At 34.5% G+C, this 21,681-nt stretch overlaps 1 protein-coding gene across 3 annotated transcripts in view; it reads right to left on the reverse strand.

Moving 5' to 3' along the window:
• Positions 1 to 21,681, reverse strand: part of LOC149801872 (uncharacterized) — a 73,102-nt gene that overhangs the window by 36,527 nt on the left and 14,894 nt on the right. For all 3 annotated transcript variants that reach the window (XM_089956259.1, XM_089956260.1, XM_089956261.1), the window contains 7 exons: positions 19,766 to 19,879; positions 17,677 to 17,802; positions 16,396 to 16,464; positions 6,915 to 7,042; positions 5,976 to 6,065; positions 1,312 to 1,401; positions 507 to 596 (listed from right to left, as the gene is read on the reverse strand). In XM_089956259.1, coding sequence (XP_089812385.1) covers positions 507 to 596; positions 1,312 to 1,401; positions 5,976 to 6,065; positions 6,915 to 7,042; positions 16,396 to 16,464; positions 17,677 to 17,802; positions 19,766 to 19,879 — 707 coding nt within the window. The remainder of the gene's footprint in view (positions 1 to 506; positions 597 to 1,311; positions 1,402 to 5,975; positions 6,066 to 6,914; positions 7,043 to 16,395; positions 16,465 to 17,676; positions 17,803 to 19,765; positions 19,880 to 21,681) is intronic.

The raw sequence follows: 21,681 nt of genomic DNA on the forward strand, positions 1-21,681 counted from the left end.
TGGGTTTGAACCCTGGCCAGTCATACGAAAGACATAATAATGCTCCTTGCAGTTGCCTTGCTAGGTGATCAGCATTAAGAGATTAGTGTTAGGCCTGTTTGCTTGGTGTCACAATAATGTGACTGGGAGGGACATGATGCTACATGTCTGTGGCATGATGCACCAATGTTAGATATCACTTTAAACTGCCACAATGGAGTCATTGTAGCAATATCAGTGAAAAATTATTAAAGCTACGTTAAAAATGCAAATCACACACATGCAATCACCTGATACTCTACAAGCCAAAGTTTACAAAAACTAATTTCAATGCCAAACTCCTTTTGTTTACACATATGAGGGAAACTAAATCATGAATTTGAACTGGTTGAAAAAATTAATTTACGCACTGAATGCAAAACAAGGATATAAATGTATCTAATTTATCATACCTTCTTGGCCAACATCATGTGTGATGTGTATTTATTGAAATAAATATGGTACTCACTAAATTGGTGGAACCTTACTATTAAATCTTCCAAGGAAACTTCACCACCAAATAATGACTGCATTGTATTCATAATCTTCCAGTGATGTAAAGCATGGCCAGCATATCCCTGAAAATGTGAAATTAATTAATTGGAAGTCAAATGGTTTTCATGCTGCTTAACATAGTATGTGTTTGTATATTTTATATCAGTTCAAGCTTCTAGTTACCGGTAAGCATAACTGTTTAAGTCACCATATGATGTCATTGAGCTTTAGCTATGTACAGATACATGTAGCTCTTTGTTTTGCATGGCAATCACGTACCATTAGTTATTTTGAGATGTGTGTACTTTGTTTGCATATTTTGCTCCAATAGTTCACCACCATCATCACCACCCAGCTGGTGTATCTTTTTGCACTGCTTTGTTTTCTTGCACCTCGCATCGATATGAAGCACCATAGTTAGCTGCATCTAGCAGATTCATTATCTATATTGAGGAGGGTGGTATTACTGGTATACCGATTTACTGTATTTTTTTAAGTGATACGTATCAAGGTAATTTTTCGTTGTACCAGTACATTAATAGCTTCCATCAGTAAGGAATGTACTGGAATTCCATATGTAAGAAGAATGAATGCAATATGACAAAGACACTGTCCAGAGGTAAACGAAAAAGAAAATTATGATCTGCGGTTTTGCCAGCAATGAAACATTTAGTATATTTCTTGAGAAACATTCTAACATAGTCTTCATAATTCTATATGGCAGTATATATTTAGTCCCTTGTTTCACTAGTCATATAAAAAATATTGTAAAATTGGGGGAAATGTCAGATTTCTTACAATATTTCTGGTTCTCCTTGCTAGATATCTACCATCTTTGTGTGTGAACATCTCGCCTTTGGATCTTGTAGCTATCTTCTCCAGGAATTTCTACAAATAAAGGTTTGTTGTAAATGGCCTGTAAGAAAATTGATTTGTGAATGGTTAGACCTTTTCTCCACTGAAAATCTGTTATCAACTTTTTTATTTTACATTTTTTAATATTTTTCTTTCTTGCTAAATTTAAAATATACAAAAACCATTTCCAAAAAGGAAAAAAAGTTGAGAAAAGACTCAATTCTATAGTTTGTTTTTTTTTCTTCAAATTTCTATATTTAATCCAGTTGTATCAGAATGTCAAAAAGTATCTTTGTACAAAATTTTAAAATATATAATTTGACTGCAATACAATAATTGATCGTATGTTGGTTAAAACCTGCTTCAGAACCAATGTGCACAGCTTTCTGAGTTAGACTGGATCTACTTTAGTTTGTAGAAATGTTTTCATTTTATTTCCAAATATGGTTCACTTGAGTACAGTAACAAAATGTGTGATCAGAAATACTCTTAACATTAACAAAACAATTATGAGCTTGTATTCACCTGGGACATTTTATGCAGAATTTTGTTGTCAGGTAAAATTCTATCCCACTTTTAAATGATGTGAAATAAATTCATTCTACACATTTGAAGAAATATTACCCCTACAGTGTATTGATTTTGATTCAGATGACTCAAGTTCTTTCTTTTAATAATTTTTATAAAAGTGTTTTGTAATCTGCCAGTGTACTGATCGTGCCATAGCAAGTCCATGTTTTATTATGATGCATGTGTTGACAAGACCTGAATGTTTCATAGATATTTCAAATTACTGTGCTTGATAACTGCGAGAATGCTCACTCAAACAGAGCCATATAAGAAAATAACTCTGAATTAACCACAGTCACAATGACATTTTATGCATTCTAAAAGGCATTATGAATGTCTGGATGATTAAAACTCAGTCTGGTATTGTAAGTTTGTTCTGCAGTATACCATGACCAGGGAAACAAAATACCCAATTTCTTAAAAATTCTTATTTACATCTCTGAGTCTGCATGTATTTTCTTTCATAACTGATTTTTCCATGAGGTGGTATTGCATTACATAATCCTAAAATAAAAATGTTCTGAAGATTGAATGAATTTATTTTCTTTCAAAATATCTCTAACAAATACAAGGCCAGAGTATTTATATAAACTAGTACACATATCATTATTAATTCCTATATGAGAATTGCTCGTTACTATTTCATAGGGAACATTTGTTACATCATTCATGTAATTACACTAATATCACCATAATTTGATAACACTGTATGTTACATCAGTCATATAATTAGAGTCATACTACCATACTTTGATAACACTGTATGTTACATCATTCATGTAATTAGAGTGACACTACCATACTTTGATAACACTGTATGTTACATCATTCATGTAATTAGAGTCACACTACCATACTTTGATATTACTATGTTACATCATTCATGTAATTAGAGTCACACTACCATACTTTGATATTACTATGTTACATCATTCATGTAATTAGAGTCACACTACCATACTTTGATATTACTATGTTACATCATTCATGTAATTAGAGTCACACTACCATACTTTGATAAAACTGTATGTTAAATTATTCATGTAATTAGAGTCATACTACCATACTTTGATAACACTGTATGTTACATCATTCATGTAATTACACTAATATCACCATACTTTGATAACACTGTATGTTACATCATTCATGTAATTAGAGTCACACTACCATACTTTGATATTACTATGTTACATCATTTACATAATTGGACAAGGGGCAAAAAAATAACTAACCAGTTGAATTTTTAAGTATACTGATTAAATTTAATCTGCAAATTTTATGCTTTACGATCAAAGAATTAACAGAAACAAGGTGAAAAATAAAAAATGGGAATTGTTTATGATGACCACTTGCAAATCTGGGTGAGACGAGAAGATAAATAATTTGTGTGCAGTCTGCCTTTGATAGATGCATGTATGACTCCACTATAGCATGTTCCGTTATAACACAAATTCAGATGTAACATGGTTGTGGTGTGGCTCCTGAAATTTCATATACATGTACTTTTCTCATACATGAGAATTTTTGTTCTTTCTTAAAAGTAAGAAAAGCAACGTGTAAAAGGTTGTATAATTTTTTGGGAATAGATTGAGTATGATTTATAACATAAGATGATCGTGGCATGGCTCCCTCAATTTCATAATTTTGGAAAAGAAAGTATGAAAAGTAACGTGTACAAAGTTTTATCATTTTTTGGGAAGAGATTGTGTATGAAATATAACATAAGATGATCGTGGCATGGCTCCTGCTATTTCATATACATCTATTTTTCTTGTACTCAGAAAAAAATGTTCTTTCTTCTAAAAGTACAAAAAAATAAGATGCAAAAAGTTTATTTAGGGATCATGCTAGGCTTCGCCAATCTCGCAAATTGGGATTTATATTCCTTACTGGTGACAAAATATTTGGTCTGGCGATTTTATTTCTCGATATTATTTACTGTTTAAACTTGTAAATACAACCTTGGGTTTGGAGTGAAAAAATTCATAGGCATCATAAAAGGAAGTCACAAACTTGATATAATATGCACTGTAATTGATCTATTGTTAGATAAACAAATTGACAAACCATTTTAACAGTGTATTGTTATATCATAATCCACTTATTCTGACATCTGGCCTCAATACTGTCATTTAATTTTTTTTATTTTTCAACATTTCTGGAAGCGGTGATCAGTCACGATGAACCATTATCTCATGATGGAGCTTTTGGAAGAAATTGTGTCGGATTATCATCCGCTGGCTAGTAATTTATTTTGACTGACCCCTGTATGTGAATGTTAAGTAAAATTCATCTTCTTTTCACTCAAAGAATTAAATACTTCAGAACACTCATATTATCTGTAGTAATCCCTGTCAAAGCAGAACAGAACTCCTGTGCATTCATCAACTGTTGGCCTTTTTTTTTAAAATTCTGACGCGTGTGTGGAAGGCAGCATCAGTCTGACACCAGAAATGTCACACAAAAAAACCCACAAAAGGACCTGGAGATTTACTTGTTGGTCTAACTATGCTACAATTGACCAACTTTTGAAAGGAAAAGTAACTGCTACAATCAACCAAATGAAAAAAATAGTTCTGCTGAAACTTCAATGAAAACTGATCACTTTTGAAGCACCAAATGTTCTGTATAAATACTAAACAAATGGAAAAAATCAGTCTCAAGCAATGTTCTACAATTATTTGATCTTGCTGCCACAATAAGAAACAAACACCTGTTTCATTCTCCAAAGCTGTCCTTTAATTGTAACTTCAAAAACACATGTAGCCTTCATCAAGACAAGCCATCTACAATAACAGCAAAGAACCTTTCATCACAGAAAGTTAGCACCAACCTTAAATAAATACAATGGAATCTGATAGATTGTTGCATTTTCCAAAGTGACTGGAACATGTTTATTGTGCCATGAAAGGTTCATTTTATGCAGGAAAAATAAAATGCTTACAGTCATTAACAACATCAGCATAAAATGCAAATTTCCAATCTTTTGAAACCATGGATATATGGCTATCAGGTTAATTGAAGATAGGGTATATTGCAAAGATGTTTGTTAAACTTCTTAATTTGTTCAAGTTTTCCATATCAATAGCCTGATCCCATAGGTAACCTTGGCATGATACTGTCTCCAGCTTACCAAAATCTAGGCCAATTTAAGTACATGTACATGTAGCATTGTAAACAGTCATAGCCTTGTGCTACGTGCAACAATTATAGTGAATTGTTAGGTGATGATCTGATACAGATCAAAAAGAGGACCACCATTTTTAAAAATAAATATGTGTTATTTGTGTTTTCTAACTGGATGTGAGCCATACATGAAGTTTATAACATGTAATCTATACTCGAATTCATGGATTTATTTTACACAAATACAGGACTTAGTGGATTGTGGATTGCACTACACAAATGTTAGTTGTCAATATACAATTGTTTTTTAAAAATATTTTGTCTCCATTTAATGAAAAGCAGGTATTTTTGTACCCAGTTTTATTATACCACCACCCCTGCCCACAATATTTTAGGTAAAAACATCATTTTCTGCAGCTAATTTGACTTGGTTGGTTATAACATGGATCGATCTATAACACGGTCAGGTTCTATGGATTTTGATAATATAAGTCCATATTACAATTTTGATAATATAAGCCCACATTATAATATTGATCATATAAGCAAATTATTACAGTTCTGATCATGTAAACCCACAATAAAAGTTTGATAATATAAGCCCAAATTTGATGACATAAGCCTATTTTATAATTCCAATCAAACTGATTCAAAAATATGAACAGGGAGGTAAGAAGCTATGTCAATCAGAATCACCTCACTAATATGTGTGGATCATGCTCATAACTGACTTATCACAAATCTTGACATTCAAATCCCATAATAAGTTGATAAAAATCAGATCAGATATATGTTCTCCAGAGTGGATAAGGAATGAATGACAAATGGACAAATGCTGGACTGATGAAGGGTCATACCAAAAGTTGACTTGGCATCACATCCACTTGAACTAAACAATTTTCTCTTACCACATTTGGATCCGGGCCAACTGGGATACAGTGTATTTTGATATCCTTCTCTGTTATGTTATCAGCTACCATCAAGATTTCAGGCTCAATCTGAAAACAATGAAAACCAAGGATTATATGAAACACTTTAACAATGTGGCTACCATTTCTTTGGATATTGTACTTTTGGACATTGTACATGAGCGAAGCACACTGCTAACTAAAATGAAGTTATTGGTTCTTTTTTCTAAATACAATTTAACTATGAAATTCAGGAAGTTAAAATGACCAAGTGGAGCTAACGTTTTTTGGAAAGGTACACATCTGGAGTAAGGTCATGCTGTACACTCCATAACTTATATTACAGCCATCAATCATACATCAAAATAAAGGGAATTAAAGGTTCTTTGAACAATACCTAAGATATACAAGGTCTTTATTAAATAGCCAGTATAACCAGTGAGGAAACCCTGGGAAATTCTTTATCTTTAAAATTCTAACCCTTTACAAAATACAAAACTGTAGAGCACCACCATGAGTGGTCATTGTTACTGGGATTAAATAAAGGTTGGTGGAGTTTATCCTTGTTTTTGCAATGGGGTCATATACAGCAGTGTCGAAATGCATAATTTGCCAAGACATTGAGGTCACTGGTCAAGTTCAGCAGGTGGTTGCTCATGACAGAGAGTTTATATAATAAAATCAATCTGTGCATTATGATTGTGGTTGGAAATGACAGATGTACATTCATAGCAGAGGTTGCTTGTTGCAGCTTTTACTGTACTTTTATCTGGGCAGACACTTATGCCAAAACTGGGAGTAGTACAAAAGCTCATTGAGGTGAACCAAAACTGTAGGAAGTGCAATAGCTCAAAAAATGAGTCATGAAATTTGGGGTAGAATAATAGCTCACAGAAGAGAGCCAATAATGAACTATTATAGCAAGTAGATGAAGAATACCTGTTCTTGGTTACTCTCATTGTAGATATCTGGTCCAGCACGTAGTGATGGTGAAGATGGCTTGCCATCTGAGATCAGTATTATCCTTGGATAGACATGGATATGATTTAAGTTTGGAGAAGAAAGTACTGTTAATGGAATCAAGAGATATAATGAAAAGATAATGCTCTGCTTTCATGTTAAATTTTTGCGTTATGAAATAATGACTCATTTTCTTTTCTTCTGAATATAATAAACCCTAATACATGTATGATGTTTTTGTATGCACACAAACCAGACAACTCTTACACATAACCAAACTATGATCTTTTTTGAAGCACTATTAACTGTATAATTTAGAAATAGTTAAGACGTTATACAGTATATACATGTATGTGTATATATATATATATATATATATATATATATATATATATATATATATATATATATATATATCTGGATGTGTTAATAATATACTGCTAACAGAGGAAAGTAGTGAAATGTACAGAAAAGGATTTTGTCAATCATCTATTAACTCTGCAGCTTTTAATAATAATGTGATTTGGATTTTTAATATAGCTTTAAAAATTTGTGTCATATTGCTACAATGTCTGCAATGTGGCAGCTGTTTACAGCAATCTTTAGCACTGGGGACATCATGATACAAACATTTAGCATCTTGTCCCACCCAGGGACATTATCCTGACACCAGACTGACTGGTCCTAATATTAACCTCTTAATTAATGCTGAGTGCCAAGTAGTTGCTAGTGTTACTTTTATGTCTTTTGGGTGACTTGGCTGGGGTTTAAACTTGCGACCTCCCACATCAGAGGCAGATATTATAACCACTAAGGCAACTAGAGTGGTTCTTTAAATTATAAGACATCTGCTGAATAATAATAATAATAATAACAATAATTATTATAATAATGTGGACTTAGTACAGCAGTTAATCATTAGAAGCTCCAAGCGCATTACATTATTAGATAAGACAAAAACACATACAACGACAAGAGTACAAATACAAACATCATGAAATTGCAAAAGAAAAACATGCTGATAATAATTAAGGAAGTAAACATTATAAGTTTTTAAGTCTGTTCTTGTAGTCAAAATAGGTGAGTTTTAAGAGCACTCTTGAACGTGATAAGTGTCCTTGTGCCTAAGATATATGGGCAATTTGTTCACAAAACACACTGCCTGTATGACTTTGTTTTAGCAGTGGGAATAATGAGAATGCAAGTGTTGGAAGAGGAACGTAACTTTCTAAATGGGGTGTACATATTGATGAGGTGAGATAGGTACAGTGGAACACCGCTATAACACAATAATTGGAGTCAAAAAAACTGGATCGCATTAATAGTGGGTCATGTTTTACAGCATTTTACTTTATTCAGAGAACAACTCATTGGCACATATACGTTTATATATATCAGCACTGTTTACTATTGTGCTGTCATGGCATGCAGTTCATCCATAATACATGTAATGCCATTGAAAAATTGCACACAGAATTACAATATTCAGTAATTTTCTCCCAGATCATTGTGTCTGACTTCAACGTCTAATGAATAGCATGAACAGAGTATTAACACCATTTACTTGCCGTCTGATATCATACCGTCGGGGCTTGCAATTAATCCATAATACATGTAATTCCATTGCAAAAATTGCATACATATTTAAACTATTCAATAATTTTGTCACAGATCATTATGTGTCTGAATTTGATGGGAAACATTAACAGCAAAATTAGGTTAAGAATGATGAAGCATGAGTAGGGTTCATTTTGTTCTAGTGTTTATGAATGGTGTCTGTACAAATTTCATGCTGCTAAAATTTTCTCATATGCATTTCTGTGTACATTTATCCATTGTAAATTTCCAATAATAAACACTTGTACACCTATTTGTTTGAATGACTACAGCAAGAATAATTAAACTATCAACACATGCTTTCAGCGTGCATATAACTTTTACTTCAGATTTTGGGAATATTGAAAGAAATGTGTGAAAACTGCTATACTAAATATTCTGCAATGTGCAGAGAATGACTTGCATTTTTGAAATTGCTTTTCCATAACGGTCAAATATTTTTATAAAAAAATAGGAAATTAATAACTAGTTCATAAGCAAACACCATACACATGTAAAACCCAAGAACTAAGTACAGTGGGCCTGCAATGGTCACGAGTCACTTTTATAAAAATTTTAAAAGCTGAACACATGTACATTTTCATACCCTTCATAAAGCGGACATTATTTACTGGTCAACTAACTGCATCTAATAACACCACCAAGCCCAGCAAACATGTTGGCAGCTTTCATTTTTTAATGTTTATTAAATTGTGAAAATCTTTTATCAACCACCACATTGTCTGCTGCTTGGTTGTGTATGCAGTTAAAGAAGAAACACATGTTAGCTATTGTTTGAACAATGATTGTAAACATAATTAATTGAAGACAATCACAGAGACAACTTACTGGCTTTACTCATGGATCAGTAATAAGTAGCATTTTTGATAATGTTTATTTTGGCATAACACTTCAAGAACCTAGTGAAATTGTTGAATTTCAGAAGCAATGCCACTATCGCATTATATTCAAATTCATACAAGAACTCTTCCCCAGAATGATAATAAATGTTTTACACACTATTTCTCGTACTTTGAAAAAAAAAATTCTCCTGGTACAAGAAAAGTACATGTACATCTATTTCAAATTTCAGGAACCATGCCATGATTGTATTATATTCGAATTCATAAGTGATCTCTTCCCCAAAATGATAATAAATTTATTATATACTGTTTCACATACTTTGAAGAAAAAAAAATATTTTTTCATGTGTGAATGAATATAAAAAATTTTGGGAGCCATGCCACAACTGTGTTATATCCGAATTCACGTTATTGCATGTTGCGTTACGGCAGGGTCACACTGTATATTGGACTGGAGCCGCTCAAAGAAATGTAGCATAGTGAACAGATTTTGTTTGATTCTGGATTAAATGGGTAGCTGGTGGAGGTTACATAACAGGGCGACATGTGCTCAGTTCTTTGTACTCAGAGGATGATCTCAGCTGAGGCAACCTGCCTGGTTTTTAATTTTCTTTAGTAGATACTGAGACAAGCCAGAAAGAAGTGAATTGCATCAGTCCAGTCTTGAAGGGACTAGGGTTTAATGGCATCAACCAAAAGAAAATTGTGAATGGAGTTCTGCATCTCTGCTCCAGATAATTAAGCAGCATGTGTTCATTACATTTTGGTGTAATGACAGCATACTGCAGAGAGTGACATCTAGGTTTCATACTGACTGTGTAAATCTAATGTTAGCATATCTCATGCTTACTGTTTGAGGTAAAGGATATAAATGAAAATGCCTTTGTGTGGTGATCAGAACGGCTTCAGTTTTGTCACTATTCATCAGCAATACAACTGCTGTCAAGACACTGGGTGTCAGTCTATAACACTTGAGAGCAGCTGAGTGTACAGAATGAAGAGAGCAGGGCAGAGAACAGAGCTTGTGGAACACCAAAATATAGATCAATTGGACTGGAATATTTTCCATTCATGGACACAGTTTGTGTCCTGTTGACCAAGTAGGACTTGAACTACAGTAAGGCCGCATCATGAATACCAAATACATACTGGAAATCGTGCAGGAATATAGCATAGTCTATTGCACCAAATGCCACAGACGAGTCAAGGAGGGTGAGGAGCCTAATCTTTCCACTATCCAAAGCAAAGAGGTTATTAACTATTTTCTCAAGGGCAGTTTCAGTATTATGGCAAGATTGATAAGCAGACTGCACATTGCTAAAATGACTATTTGAATTCAAATGAGATACAAGTTGAGATAGAAGAACATGTCTTAGATTTGTTTTTTTAATGAGAGGTAAGAAAAGGTCAGTTGTTCTTGAAATTGTTTAGGTTAAGTGTCTGTTTCTTCAACGCTAAGGCTTAACAATTGCAGCTTTGAAACAAAAATGGGTATTCATGAACTATTCATTACAAATGGTGATAGGAATTCAATTAACAAATGAACTATTTGTTAGAAATGGTGCAACAGACAATTTTGCAAAGTGACGCAGAGTTAGGGCAAAAAGTCATACAAATGAAGATTTTTGACTTTACATGGTGGTTTTTCTGTTGTATAAATAAATATTTGTGACCCTATACTTTGGTTTTTCTGTTTTCTAAATGAAGGATATAATAGATGATGATTTTACTGTTTTTACAAATGTTGATTTGGGATGTACATCGTGGTTTTACTGTTTTATAAATGTTGGTTTGGGATGTACATGGTGGTTTTACTGTTTTATAAATGTTGATTTGGGATGTACATGGTGGTTTTACTGTTTTATAAATGTTGATTTTGGGATGTACATGGTGGTTTTACTGTTTTATAAATGTTGATTTGGGATGTACATGGTGGTTTTACTGTTTTATAAATGTTGATTTCGTATGTTCATGGTGGTTTTACTGTTGTTTAAATGAGGGTTTGATACTATATGGTGGTTTTATTGTTGTATAGATCAATACTTGGGACTATATGGTGGTTTTACTGTTGTATAGATCAGGACTTGGGACTCTATATGGCGGTTTTACTGTTGTCCATATGTTGTTGTTGTTGTGGGGTTTAATGCCATTTTTCAGCACACGATTGGCTATGCATGGCGGCCAGTATTAATGGTGGAGGAAGAACCCGGGAAAACCCCGAGAAGAACCACCGACCCACGAGAAGCTACTGGCAAGCTTTCTCACATACCCACATTGGCCGAATCCTGGACTCGAACCCACGCAGACAGAGGTGAGATGGCAGTGATCCGTAACGGAGAGCGCTTTAGACCACTCGGCCACTCGGGGCCCGTTGTCCATATGAGGATTTTAGACTATACAGTGTGATCCCACTATGACACGATGGTTGGGGTCCACAGAACCTGACCATGCTATGTACCAAACCATTTTATAACGAATCAAGTCAGTTAGCTGAAGAAAATGATGCATGTAGCAAAAATGGCCTTGGTGGGGGTTAATAAAAGCAGGTGCTTTTGATTAAATGAAGACAAAGCTAGCATGAAATCCACTTGTATATTGACAACATACATTTTTGTAGTATAATCCATAATGTGTTATGAACTGTACTTGTATATGAAAAATTCATGAATTCAAACATCACATTATAAAATTCATGTACCAGTCACATCCCATTAGAAAGCATGAATAACAGATATAAAATATGGTAGGTTTTATCTATATCCCATTGTCAACAAATGTGTTTCAGCAAACAATTTACTACGATATTCATTGTTGCCAGTACATGCTACTTGTACATATACTTAAACTGGCCTAGAATTTGGTCAGCCAGAGACAGCCATCATCCTGCCAAGGCTATTGGTAGGGAGATTGTGTGTGCTTTGGGATTTTTAGTGCAGCTTTAAGTTTGAGTCATATCACTACTATATCTGCAGTGTGGCAATTTATAACAATGTCTAGCACTGGGGCATCATGCCGGAGGCATGTGGCATCATGTCCCACCCAGTCACATTATCCTGACAACAGGATGACCAGTCTTAACTCTAACCTCTTAATGCTGAGTGTCAAGTGATGGAAGCTGCATGTACCATTTTTATATGTCTTTGGTATGACTAGGCCAGGGATTGAACCTGCAACCTCCCCGATACAAGGCAGATGCTCTAACTATTTAGGCCACACAAGTGGCCCATGTGAACAAATTAAAAATTTGAACAAACATCTTTGTGAGATGCCCCACCTTCAGTAAACTTGATGGCAAGATATCTGGTTTCAAAAGGTTGGAAATTTCATTTGCATTTTATGTTGCCATTGGTAGCAATCATAAACTTTCATGGTACAATAAATGTGTTCCAGTCACTTTGAAAAAAATTCAGGACCCATGCCACAATTGTTTAATAGTAGAATTCATACACAATCTCTTCCCTAGAATGATAATAATAAAATATCCACTTTAATTTTTGTACTTTTAAGAAGAAAAAACTTTTTCATGTACAAGAAAAATACATAAATATGAAAATTAGGGAGCCAAATTATGATTGTGTTATATCCAAATTCGCGTCATAAAGGAGCATGCTCTAGTGAAGCCACACTATACATGGTGGATTACTGTTTTATAAATGAGTATCTGGGACTGTACATGCTGGTTTTACTGTTGTATAAATGAGTATTTGGGACTGTACATGCTGGTTTTACTGTTGAATAAATAAGTATTTGGGACAGTCCCTGTACATGCTTGTTTTACTGTTGTGTAAATGAGTATTTGTGACTGTACATGCTGATTTTACTGTTGTATAAATGAGTATTTGGGACTGTACATGCTGGTTTTACTGTTGAATAAATAAGTATTTGGGACTGTACATGCTGGTTTTACTGTTGTATAAATGAGTATTTGTGACTGTACATGCTGGTTTTACTGTTGTATAAATGAGTATTTGGGACTGTACATGCTGGTTTTACTGTTGAATAAATAAGTATTTAGGACTGTACATGCTGGTTTTACTGTTGTATAAATGAGTATTTGTGACTGTACATGCTGGTTTTACTGTTGTGTAAATGAGTATTTGTGACTGTACATGCTGGTTTTACTGTTTTATAAATGTGTATTTGTGACTGTACATGCTGGTTTTACTGTTGTATAAATGAGTATTTGTGACTGTACATACTGGTTTTACTGTTGCATAAATGAGTATTTGGGACTGTACATGCTGTTTTTACAGTTGTATAAATGAGTATTTGGGACTGTACATGCTGGTTTTACTGTTGTATAAATAAGTATTTGGGACTGTACATGCTGGTTTTACTGTTGTATAAATGAGTATTTATGACTGTAAATGATGGTTTTACTGTTGTGTAAATATTTGGGACTGTTCATGGTGGTTTGTTGGATTTAATGCCATATTTCACTGCATGATAGGCTATATATACATGGTGGCCAGTATATCTGGTGGATGATAAACCCAGAAACATCCCAGGAAGAGCCACTAACCAACAGGAAGCTACTGGCAAGCTTTTCCACATACCCACAGTGGTTGAGATGAGACAACTTGTCTACCTTGGGCTCCCTTTACATGGTGTTTTACTGTTGTATAATTATTTTTCCCAGCAGCTCACTTGGAAGGGGCATATATAAAACATTTCAGTTATGATCCTTCCATCAATGATTCCTTTTGTTATTAAGATACGTTACATACTCACATATAATTCAAATCAACTGCAAACTGTATAGACCCTAATCTGCTGTCCCATAAAGTGCTGGCAGATATGGTTATATGCTGGCTGTTAAGAGTAATCAATATAACAAACAACATGGACCCCAGCTGCATGTGCAGTATGCAATGGCAGATCAAGGTTTATTTTGTCTGCAGTAGAATCTGACTCATAAGCAAGTATATACAGTAACTTAGCTGACCAACAAACTTGCCTGAAAAACAGATCAGATGAATATTGTTGATGTTGATGGTGTGAATAGCTAACAAGTTTATCAAAGTCTGGGAAAAAAACCTAATTATTTTAACTGCAGAAGCAAAGAAATAATTTTTTATATCAAACTGATCAAAGAGAACCTTAATGAATTAATGCACTGAGAGATAATCACCATAAACAAGCCTGTCAAGTTGCTGTATCTATTAAAATTTCATGCCAAATTAAAGAAATGGAAGTTTCCAATATCTTGCAAAAATGCAGTGGAAAAATGTTTGATATGCAAAATACCATTAAAAACCAGTATTTAATTTGTGCATGAAGACCTTGTCACAATAATATCTCATTATACTGAAGAACAAATTCAACAAAGCATAATTTTGTAACCCTACTCTTATAAAGGTACTACATTTTGCAGCACGAAGATGAACACAAAATTATTACAATTACATTTTGTTGATCTGACGCTGCTCATTTATAAAAAGTTTTCATGTGTTCAGTTCAATTTATTTTTGTTGTGAGTTTCCTACAAAATCAGACTGTTATGAGTCTATGCTTTTAAAATAAGTAACAGAAAAGAGTGAAGACAACAAGCTTTGTAAAATTTAACAAATAATTTATTTCCCTAGAATACAAAGTGAAAAATGAGAAAAAAGAACTTACGATATTGTGAATTAAATCCAAAAAAATCCAAGAATTAAAAAAAACAAGTCTTAGTAATAAAAAGTCCTGATAAAACTCAGTTCCAGTCCCAAAGTGATCCAAAATTGAAGGCGATAATGTGTCTGTTATAATCTATAATGTACTTATGTGTCAATGATCTTTTGTTGAATCACAGAAATATTATTCCAGGTTTTAATTCAGTCTAAATTCCAATGAATGTCTTTATCCAAGAAGTTTGTCAGAGCACTTTTGTATTTCCAGTGAAAATAATAACTTGAATTCAATAATTCTAAAAAAGTAAAATTCAGCCAAAACTGGTCACAACATAATACAACTTAAAGTGCTAGATGTTAAAGCCTGACTGGTAAAATCCTCTCAATCACAAGATAATATAGTTATCTGCTTGACCTCAGGTCACATTAGCATTTTCTAAAAACAACCATTACAAAAAGGAAAAAAACCCTTCTACTATGGTCTAATGAGCCTTGTTTACTTACAACACAATAACCTATAAAATTCACATGGGAATCGCCAAAACCCTGAGCCTGATCAACATATTTACCACTATTTTTAGTTGTTTGCATAAATGAAATTTAAAAAAAAAGTCAATCAGTTTGGACAAGGTCAAGTCCAGCTAACAATGTTACATTACAATAACATGTAATGAAATAAAAGATTTTTAAAACTAACAGACAAACAATTAGATTAAATATACATGACACAGAAGAAATAAACTGCATCCCAATGAAAGGTTTATGAAGCTTCCAAATTATTTGCCATGAACTCAATATTTTAAAGGTGTATCATTAAATAAGAAGTGAAACTATAGGAATAATTGTTGATGCAAACAAAAATACATTGTTTCTACTGAAAATATTCAGGATCTAAGTTACTGGGTGAGACCATAAAAATGGATATTATTCTATGTGATTCTTTTACAGTAAAACTGAGCTATTACATTTCTTTATATCCCCTACAAGTAACAGTGTCAATGATAACAATGTCAATGATAACAGTATCAATGATAACAGTGTCAATGATAACAGTATCAATGATAACAGCATCAATGATAACAGTGTCAGTGATTGGTGTATCAGAATGTCACATGTCAAGAAACAAAACATCATGTCTCCTTCATGTGATCATGTCTCTCTCATGGGATTGTGTCTCCCTCACATGATTTTGTCTGCCTGTCTTCTTTAATTCAGTATAACAAAGAAATGATTGCCCATCTTTGGGGGGTTGATTTAATGTGCATATAATGTGTAACTATACAATGTGCAATCAATATATACTACACATCCAAGCAACAATATTACTCATACTACACATCAGCATATGCATCAAATGTCAGTGACTGTACTGGAAATTGATGCATTTACCTCCCTGTCCAGCCAATGCCATCAGAAGTCCACCATACATCTGTGTGGGCCCACCTAGCTTCAGATTGTCTACAGAGAATATAAGACAAGATAAATATTTTATTTAGGAACATGCTACTGGCTAACATAAACAAGAGTCCCTTGAAGAGACTGGTGCTCTACTGGCCAAAAAGAATTTTCAGGAGAAGACTTGCTTGATCTTGTTTAACTCCAAGTCTGATATTGTTCAGTGATAAGAAGATCTTTAGATCAGCTGCTGTGGCAGCCATATTAAATGTAGAATCAGTACCATTTTCATTTAGAATCAATTGGACTGCGGTTAACATATTGCCAGTTCAAGTAGCAACATCTTCATTTAAGATCAATGGCATGAATATGTGTAAAATGTCATGAAAATTCTCATTTAGTTAGAGTATGGTAGCAATAAAAAAATATTATGCTAATTGTTGAACAGATGAAAGCTCTACTGGTCTCAGATCACAATTTTCATTTAAGTCTGAGTTTTATTATGAGGATATTTAGTCATACTGAGGCCAGGTCTCAGCACTCCCATGGCAATACTTAAGTTAATGGGATCTCAAGTAAGGCTGTTTAATATAAAAATATCCCTATGATCTATTCTAAGCCACTAACCATGTAGATGAAGTCAATAGGCTGGGTCTCCTGTTTACTGTTTAACCTGCCCTGTCCACAGGATGAGGAAAAGAATTACTCACTCTGACACATAATGCTAATTAGAAATTTACTGTCACTCAGATGTCAAAATTAGTACTGAATCTGAGTTGTTTGAGAATGCTTGTAATCTTGGGCCCTGAAAAGCCTTATAACAGAGGATTCACTGGTCATGCTCATTAGACATCCTTAATGAAAGCTAAAACTTGTTGTTGTTGTTGTTGTTGTTCTAGGGCTTAACGCCATTTTTCAGCACCAGATAGGCTATACATGGCGGCCAGTATAACTGGTGGAGGAAGAATCCTGGAAAACCCAGGGAAGAACCACTGACCCACGAGAAGCTACTGGCAGGCTTTCCCACGTAACCCGAGCCCTGGACTTGAATTCACGCAGACAGAGGTGAGATGGCAGTGATCCAGAATGGTGAGCGCTTTAGACCACTCAGCCACTCAGGGCCCCTGAAAGCTAAAACTCAACTAAACACTATCATATAATATTAATGTAAGACAAATATGTTAAACATATCAAAATTCACTGCTTTCCATATATATTCAACAGTTTGCTTTGTCAGTATATATAAACTTCATCAGGAAACTAAAATGTATTTACCAAAACTTGTGCGAAGCAGATGAAGATCATTAGTAAGCCTTTGTACCACCCTGGTTTCATGTCCAAAGACAGATAGGGACACAAGTTCATAGGTTTGTTTTCCTTCACTAACCACTTCCTCCATGCCTGAGATAAACAAGTAAAAAAGAAGTGATATTACTGTCATTGATCAAATTTATAATTATTTATTATTACAATATTTAACATAAAACCTGTAATTTTATGTGCCATAAATAAAAGATTCCATTATGTTGCAATTAAATACACTATTTGCAGACACAATTCCAGCTCAGATTGAGAGCGCAAATGCCTTCACACATTTTCTTTGTAAATTTAGCCCTAATGGGCACTGAACTCTATAGAGCACAGACTGCTTTAACATATTTTCTCTGAGAATTTAGCCCTATAGGTACTGAACTCTATAGAGAACAGACTGCTTTAACATATTTTCTCTGAGAATTTAGCCCTTATAGGCACACTGACCTCTACAAAGCACAGACTGGTTTAACATATTTTCTCTGAGAATTTAGCCCTTATAGGCACACTGACCTCTACAAAGCCCAGACTGGTTTAACATATTTTCTCTGAGAATTTAGCCCTTATAGGCACACTGACCTCTACAAAGCACAGACTGGTTTAACATATTTTCTCTGAGAATTTAGCCCTTATAGGCACACTGACCTCTACAAAGCACAGACTGCTTTAACATACATGTATTTTCTCTGAGAATTTAGCCCGTATAGGCAATGAACTCTACAAAGCACAGACTGTTTTAACGTTTTTCTCTGAGAAATTAGCCCTCATAGGCACTGAACTCTATAGTGCACAGACTGCTCTAACATATTTTCTCTGAGAATTTAGCCCTTGTGGGCACTGAACTCCACAAAGCACAGACTGCTTTAACATACCTGTATTTTCTCTGAGAATTTAGCCCTTATAGGCAATGAACTCTACAATGCACAGACTGCTTTCACATATTTTCTCTGAGAGCTTAGCCATAATATTGAACTCTACAGATGCTAGCATTATGAAATATACTACAGAAAGAATTAAGGAAGATGGCAGATGCCTGATGGGATGTGGAAGCATTCCCTCCAATCTGCTGGGGTGGTCTAGTCAACCCTGGTCCCTGATCAGTTTCATTATTATCGTAACTCATCCGAGGGAATTGGTCTGGTTGATTCACTTGATCAACTAGCAAAGTGTCTTATCAATGAGAGGTTTATAAAGCTGATTCTTCCTGAGACATTCCAAAATCAACCAATTTTAGCACAGAGGATTGCTTCTAAATTAAGCAATCAACTAACAAAAGCTATGTTTTTTTTTCAAGTCATGATCCAGGCCTCAAGGGTAAAACATTCACAAACAAAGTACTGGATTGTGAGACCAGTTTCTGCATGAAAATATATAAATCTAATACGTTCAGAAGTATATTTATTAACCTCAAATATAAATCCAAATTAAGAGGACACTGTACCAAATCTATATACTCACTTGCCATCTATGTTCTAGGATTGTCTAAGCAGCCACTTCCCCTTTCAGGACATGCTGGGATCAAGAAAGGTGTGCTTAGGAAATTTTATCTGTATGCAAGTTCTGATGATATAGAAGAGTGTACTAATTGGATCATGTGCACATATTATTATTATTAGTGACCATTCTAAACATGTATTGTTGTTGTTGTTGTTTTTTGTAGGGTTTAACGCCATTTTTCAGCACATGATAGGCTATACATGGCGGCCAGTGTTAATGGTGGAGGAAGAACCCAGGAAAACCCTGGAAAGAACCATCAACCCACGAGAAGCTACTTGCAAGCTTTCTCACATATCCACATTAGCTGAATCCAAGATTCGAACCCATGCAGACAAAGGTGAGATGGCAGTGATCCGTAACGAAGAGCGCTTTAGACCACTTGGCCACTCGGGGCGGCCTAAACATGTATCTTGTCATCTCAAATAAAACATTACAAATTCCAAGAAGCTCCATAGAAAGAAAAAAAAACAACAAAAAAACATGGCGGCAGTATTTCTTTTATGATAGTAAGAGTGGAGAGGAAAAAACTTGTATACCCCCTCATCAGTAAACCTACCAGAGAGGAAGTTACTGACAAATATCTGTGTCTGATCCCATGCCTCTCCTCTCATGCTGGCTGATGTATCCACACAAAGAACTGTATGAACGTCAAGTACTTTGTTCTTCATAGCTGAAATAAGGTTACACTCCTGTTAATAATTTTTACATCCATTTTGTTGCCAAGTCTCACTACGTAATGTGTTTCACAGTATATACCTGAGAAGTTAATACAAGATATAAAACTACATACCATATATATTCACTTCTAAGATGACTTGAGTCCAACTGCAAATCGTGCAGAACCAGATCTGACATTGCATAATGCAGGGCCATCAGATCTCGATCTGTACAGTTTGTTAGGAGCAATTGGTAGAACAAACAATACAGACCCTGATCTACAGGTGCACTATGCTATGGCAGATCAAGATTTTTTTGTCTGCAGTTTGACTTGACGTATAAGAGAGTATAACCAGTATACACAGATTTAAAGATGGTTCTGGTTTCCTAACATAGCAATCTCTGTATCATGTTCTTATATAGTGTGCAAGTTTCTGAATGTAGTTTATTTAATTGTCTTTTACAATGCATGGATTGTACAATAAGCCCAAATGAGAATCCTGCAGCAAAACAGCAGTATCTCCAGGCTCTTTTCATTTAACACTACCCCCTTCCCCCACCCAAACACATATGTAAGGGAATGGAACCAAATTCCATATCTGTTCTGCACTCCTGCACATCACACGCAATCATATCCCACAGTATGAAGTCTATATCTTAAATGATGGGAGTTTTGCAACACTATTCATGCATGCACATCATGACAGCTCAACATAATTCCCACCTTTTTTACAAAACATGGGGATAATAACCAACATCATATACATATCATGATCAGATGCTAACAGGGGCAATAATCTACACTGTGTACAGATCATGATCAAATGCTAACAGGGACAATAACCTACACTGTGTACATATCATGATCAAATGCTAACGGGACAATAACCTACACTGTGTACAGATCATGCTCAAATGCTAACAGGGATAATAACCTACACTGTGTACAGATTGTGAACAGATGCTAACAGGGACAATAACCTACACTGTGTACATATCATGATCCGATGTAAACAGGGACAATAACCTACACTGTGCACAGATCATGATCAGACATAATAACCTTATACATGTACAGATCTTGACAAGATGTTACTAGGGATAATAGCCTACACTTTGTACAGATCATGATCAGATGCTAACAGGGACAATAACCTACATTGTGTACAGATCATGATCAGACATAATAACCTTTAACATGTACAGATCTTGATAAGATGTTACTAGGGATAATAACCTACACTGTGTACAGATCATGATCAGATGTTAACAGGGACAATAATCTACACTGTGTACAGATCATGATCAGACATAATAACCTTAAACATGTACATATCTTGACAAGATGTTACTAGGGATAATAGCCTACACTGTGTACAGATCATGATCAGATGCTAATAGGGACAATAACCTACACTGTGTACAAATCATGATCAGATGCCAACAGGGACAATAACATACACTGTGTACAGATCATGATCAGATGTAAACAGGGACAATAACATACACTGTGTACAGATCATGATCAGACATAATAACCTTATACATGTACAGATCTTGACAAGATGTTACTAGGGATAATAGCCTACAATGTGTACAGATCATGATCAGATGCTAACAGGGACAATAACTTAGACTGTGTACAGATCATGATCAGACATAATAACCTTATATATGTACAGATTTTGATCAGATGCTATAAGGGATAATAACCAATCCTGGAGGTCTCCCTTAAAATACAATCCTGGCAGTATCTCTTCTTAAGTTGTACATGGTGAGCAAACTTGGGATTTCTCTTTTTATGCAGAGATATTG

Source organism: Sinohyriopsis cumingii, chromosome 4 (genome assembly GCF_028554795.1).
Source record: "Sinohyriopsis cumingii isolate HCF-2022 chromosome 4, ASM2855479v2, whole genome shotgun sequence".
NCBI classification, from domain to species: domain Eukaryota; kingdom Metazoa; phylum Mollusca; class Bivalvia; order Unionida; family Unionidae; genus Sinohyriopsis; species Sinohyriopsis cumingii.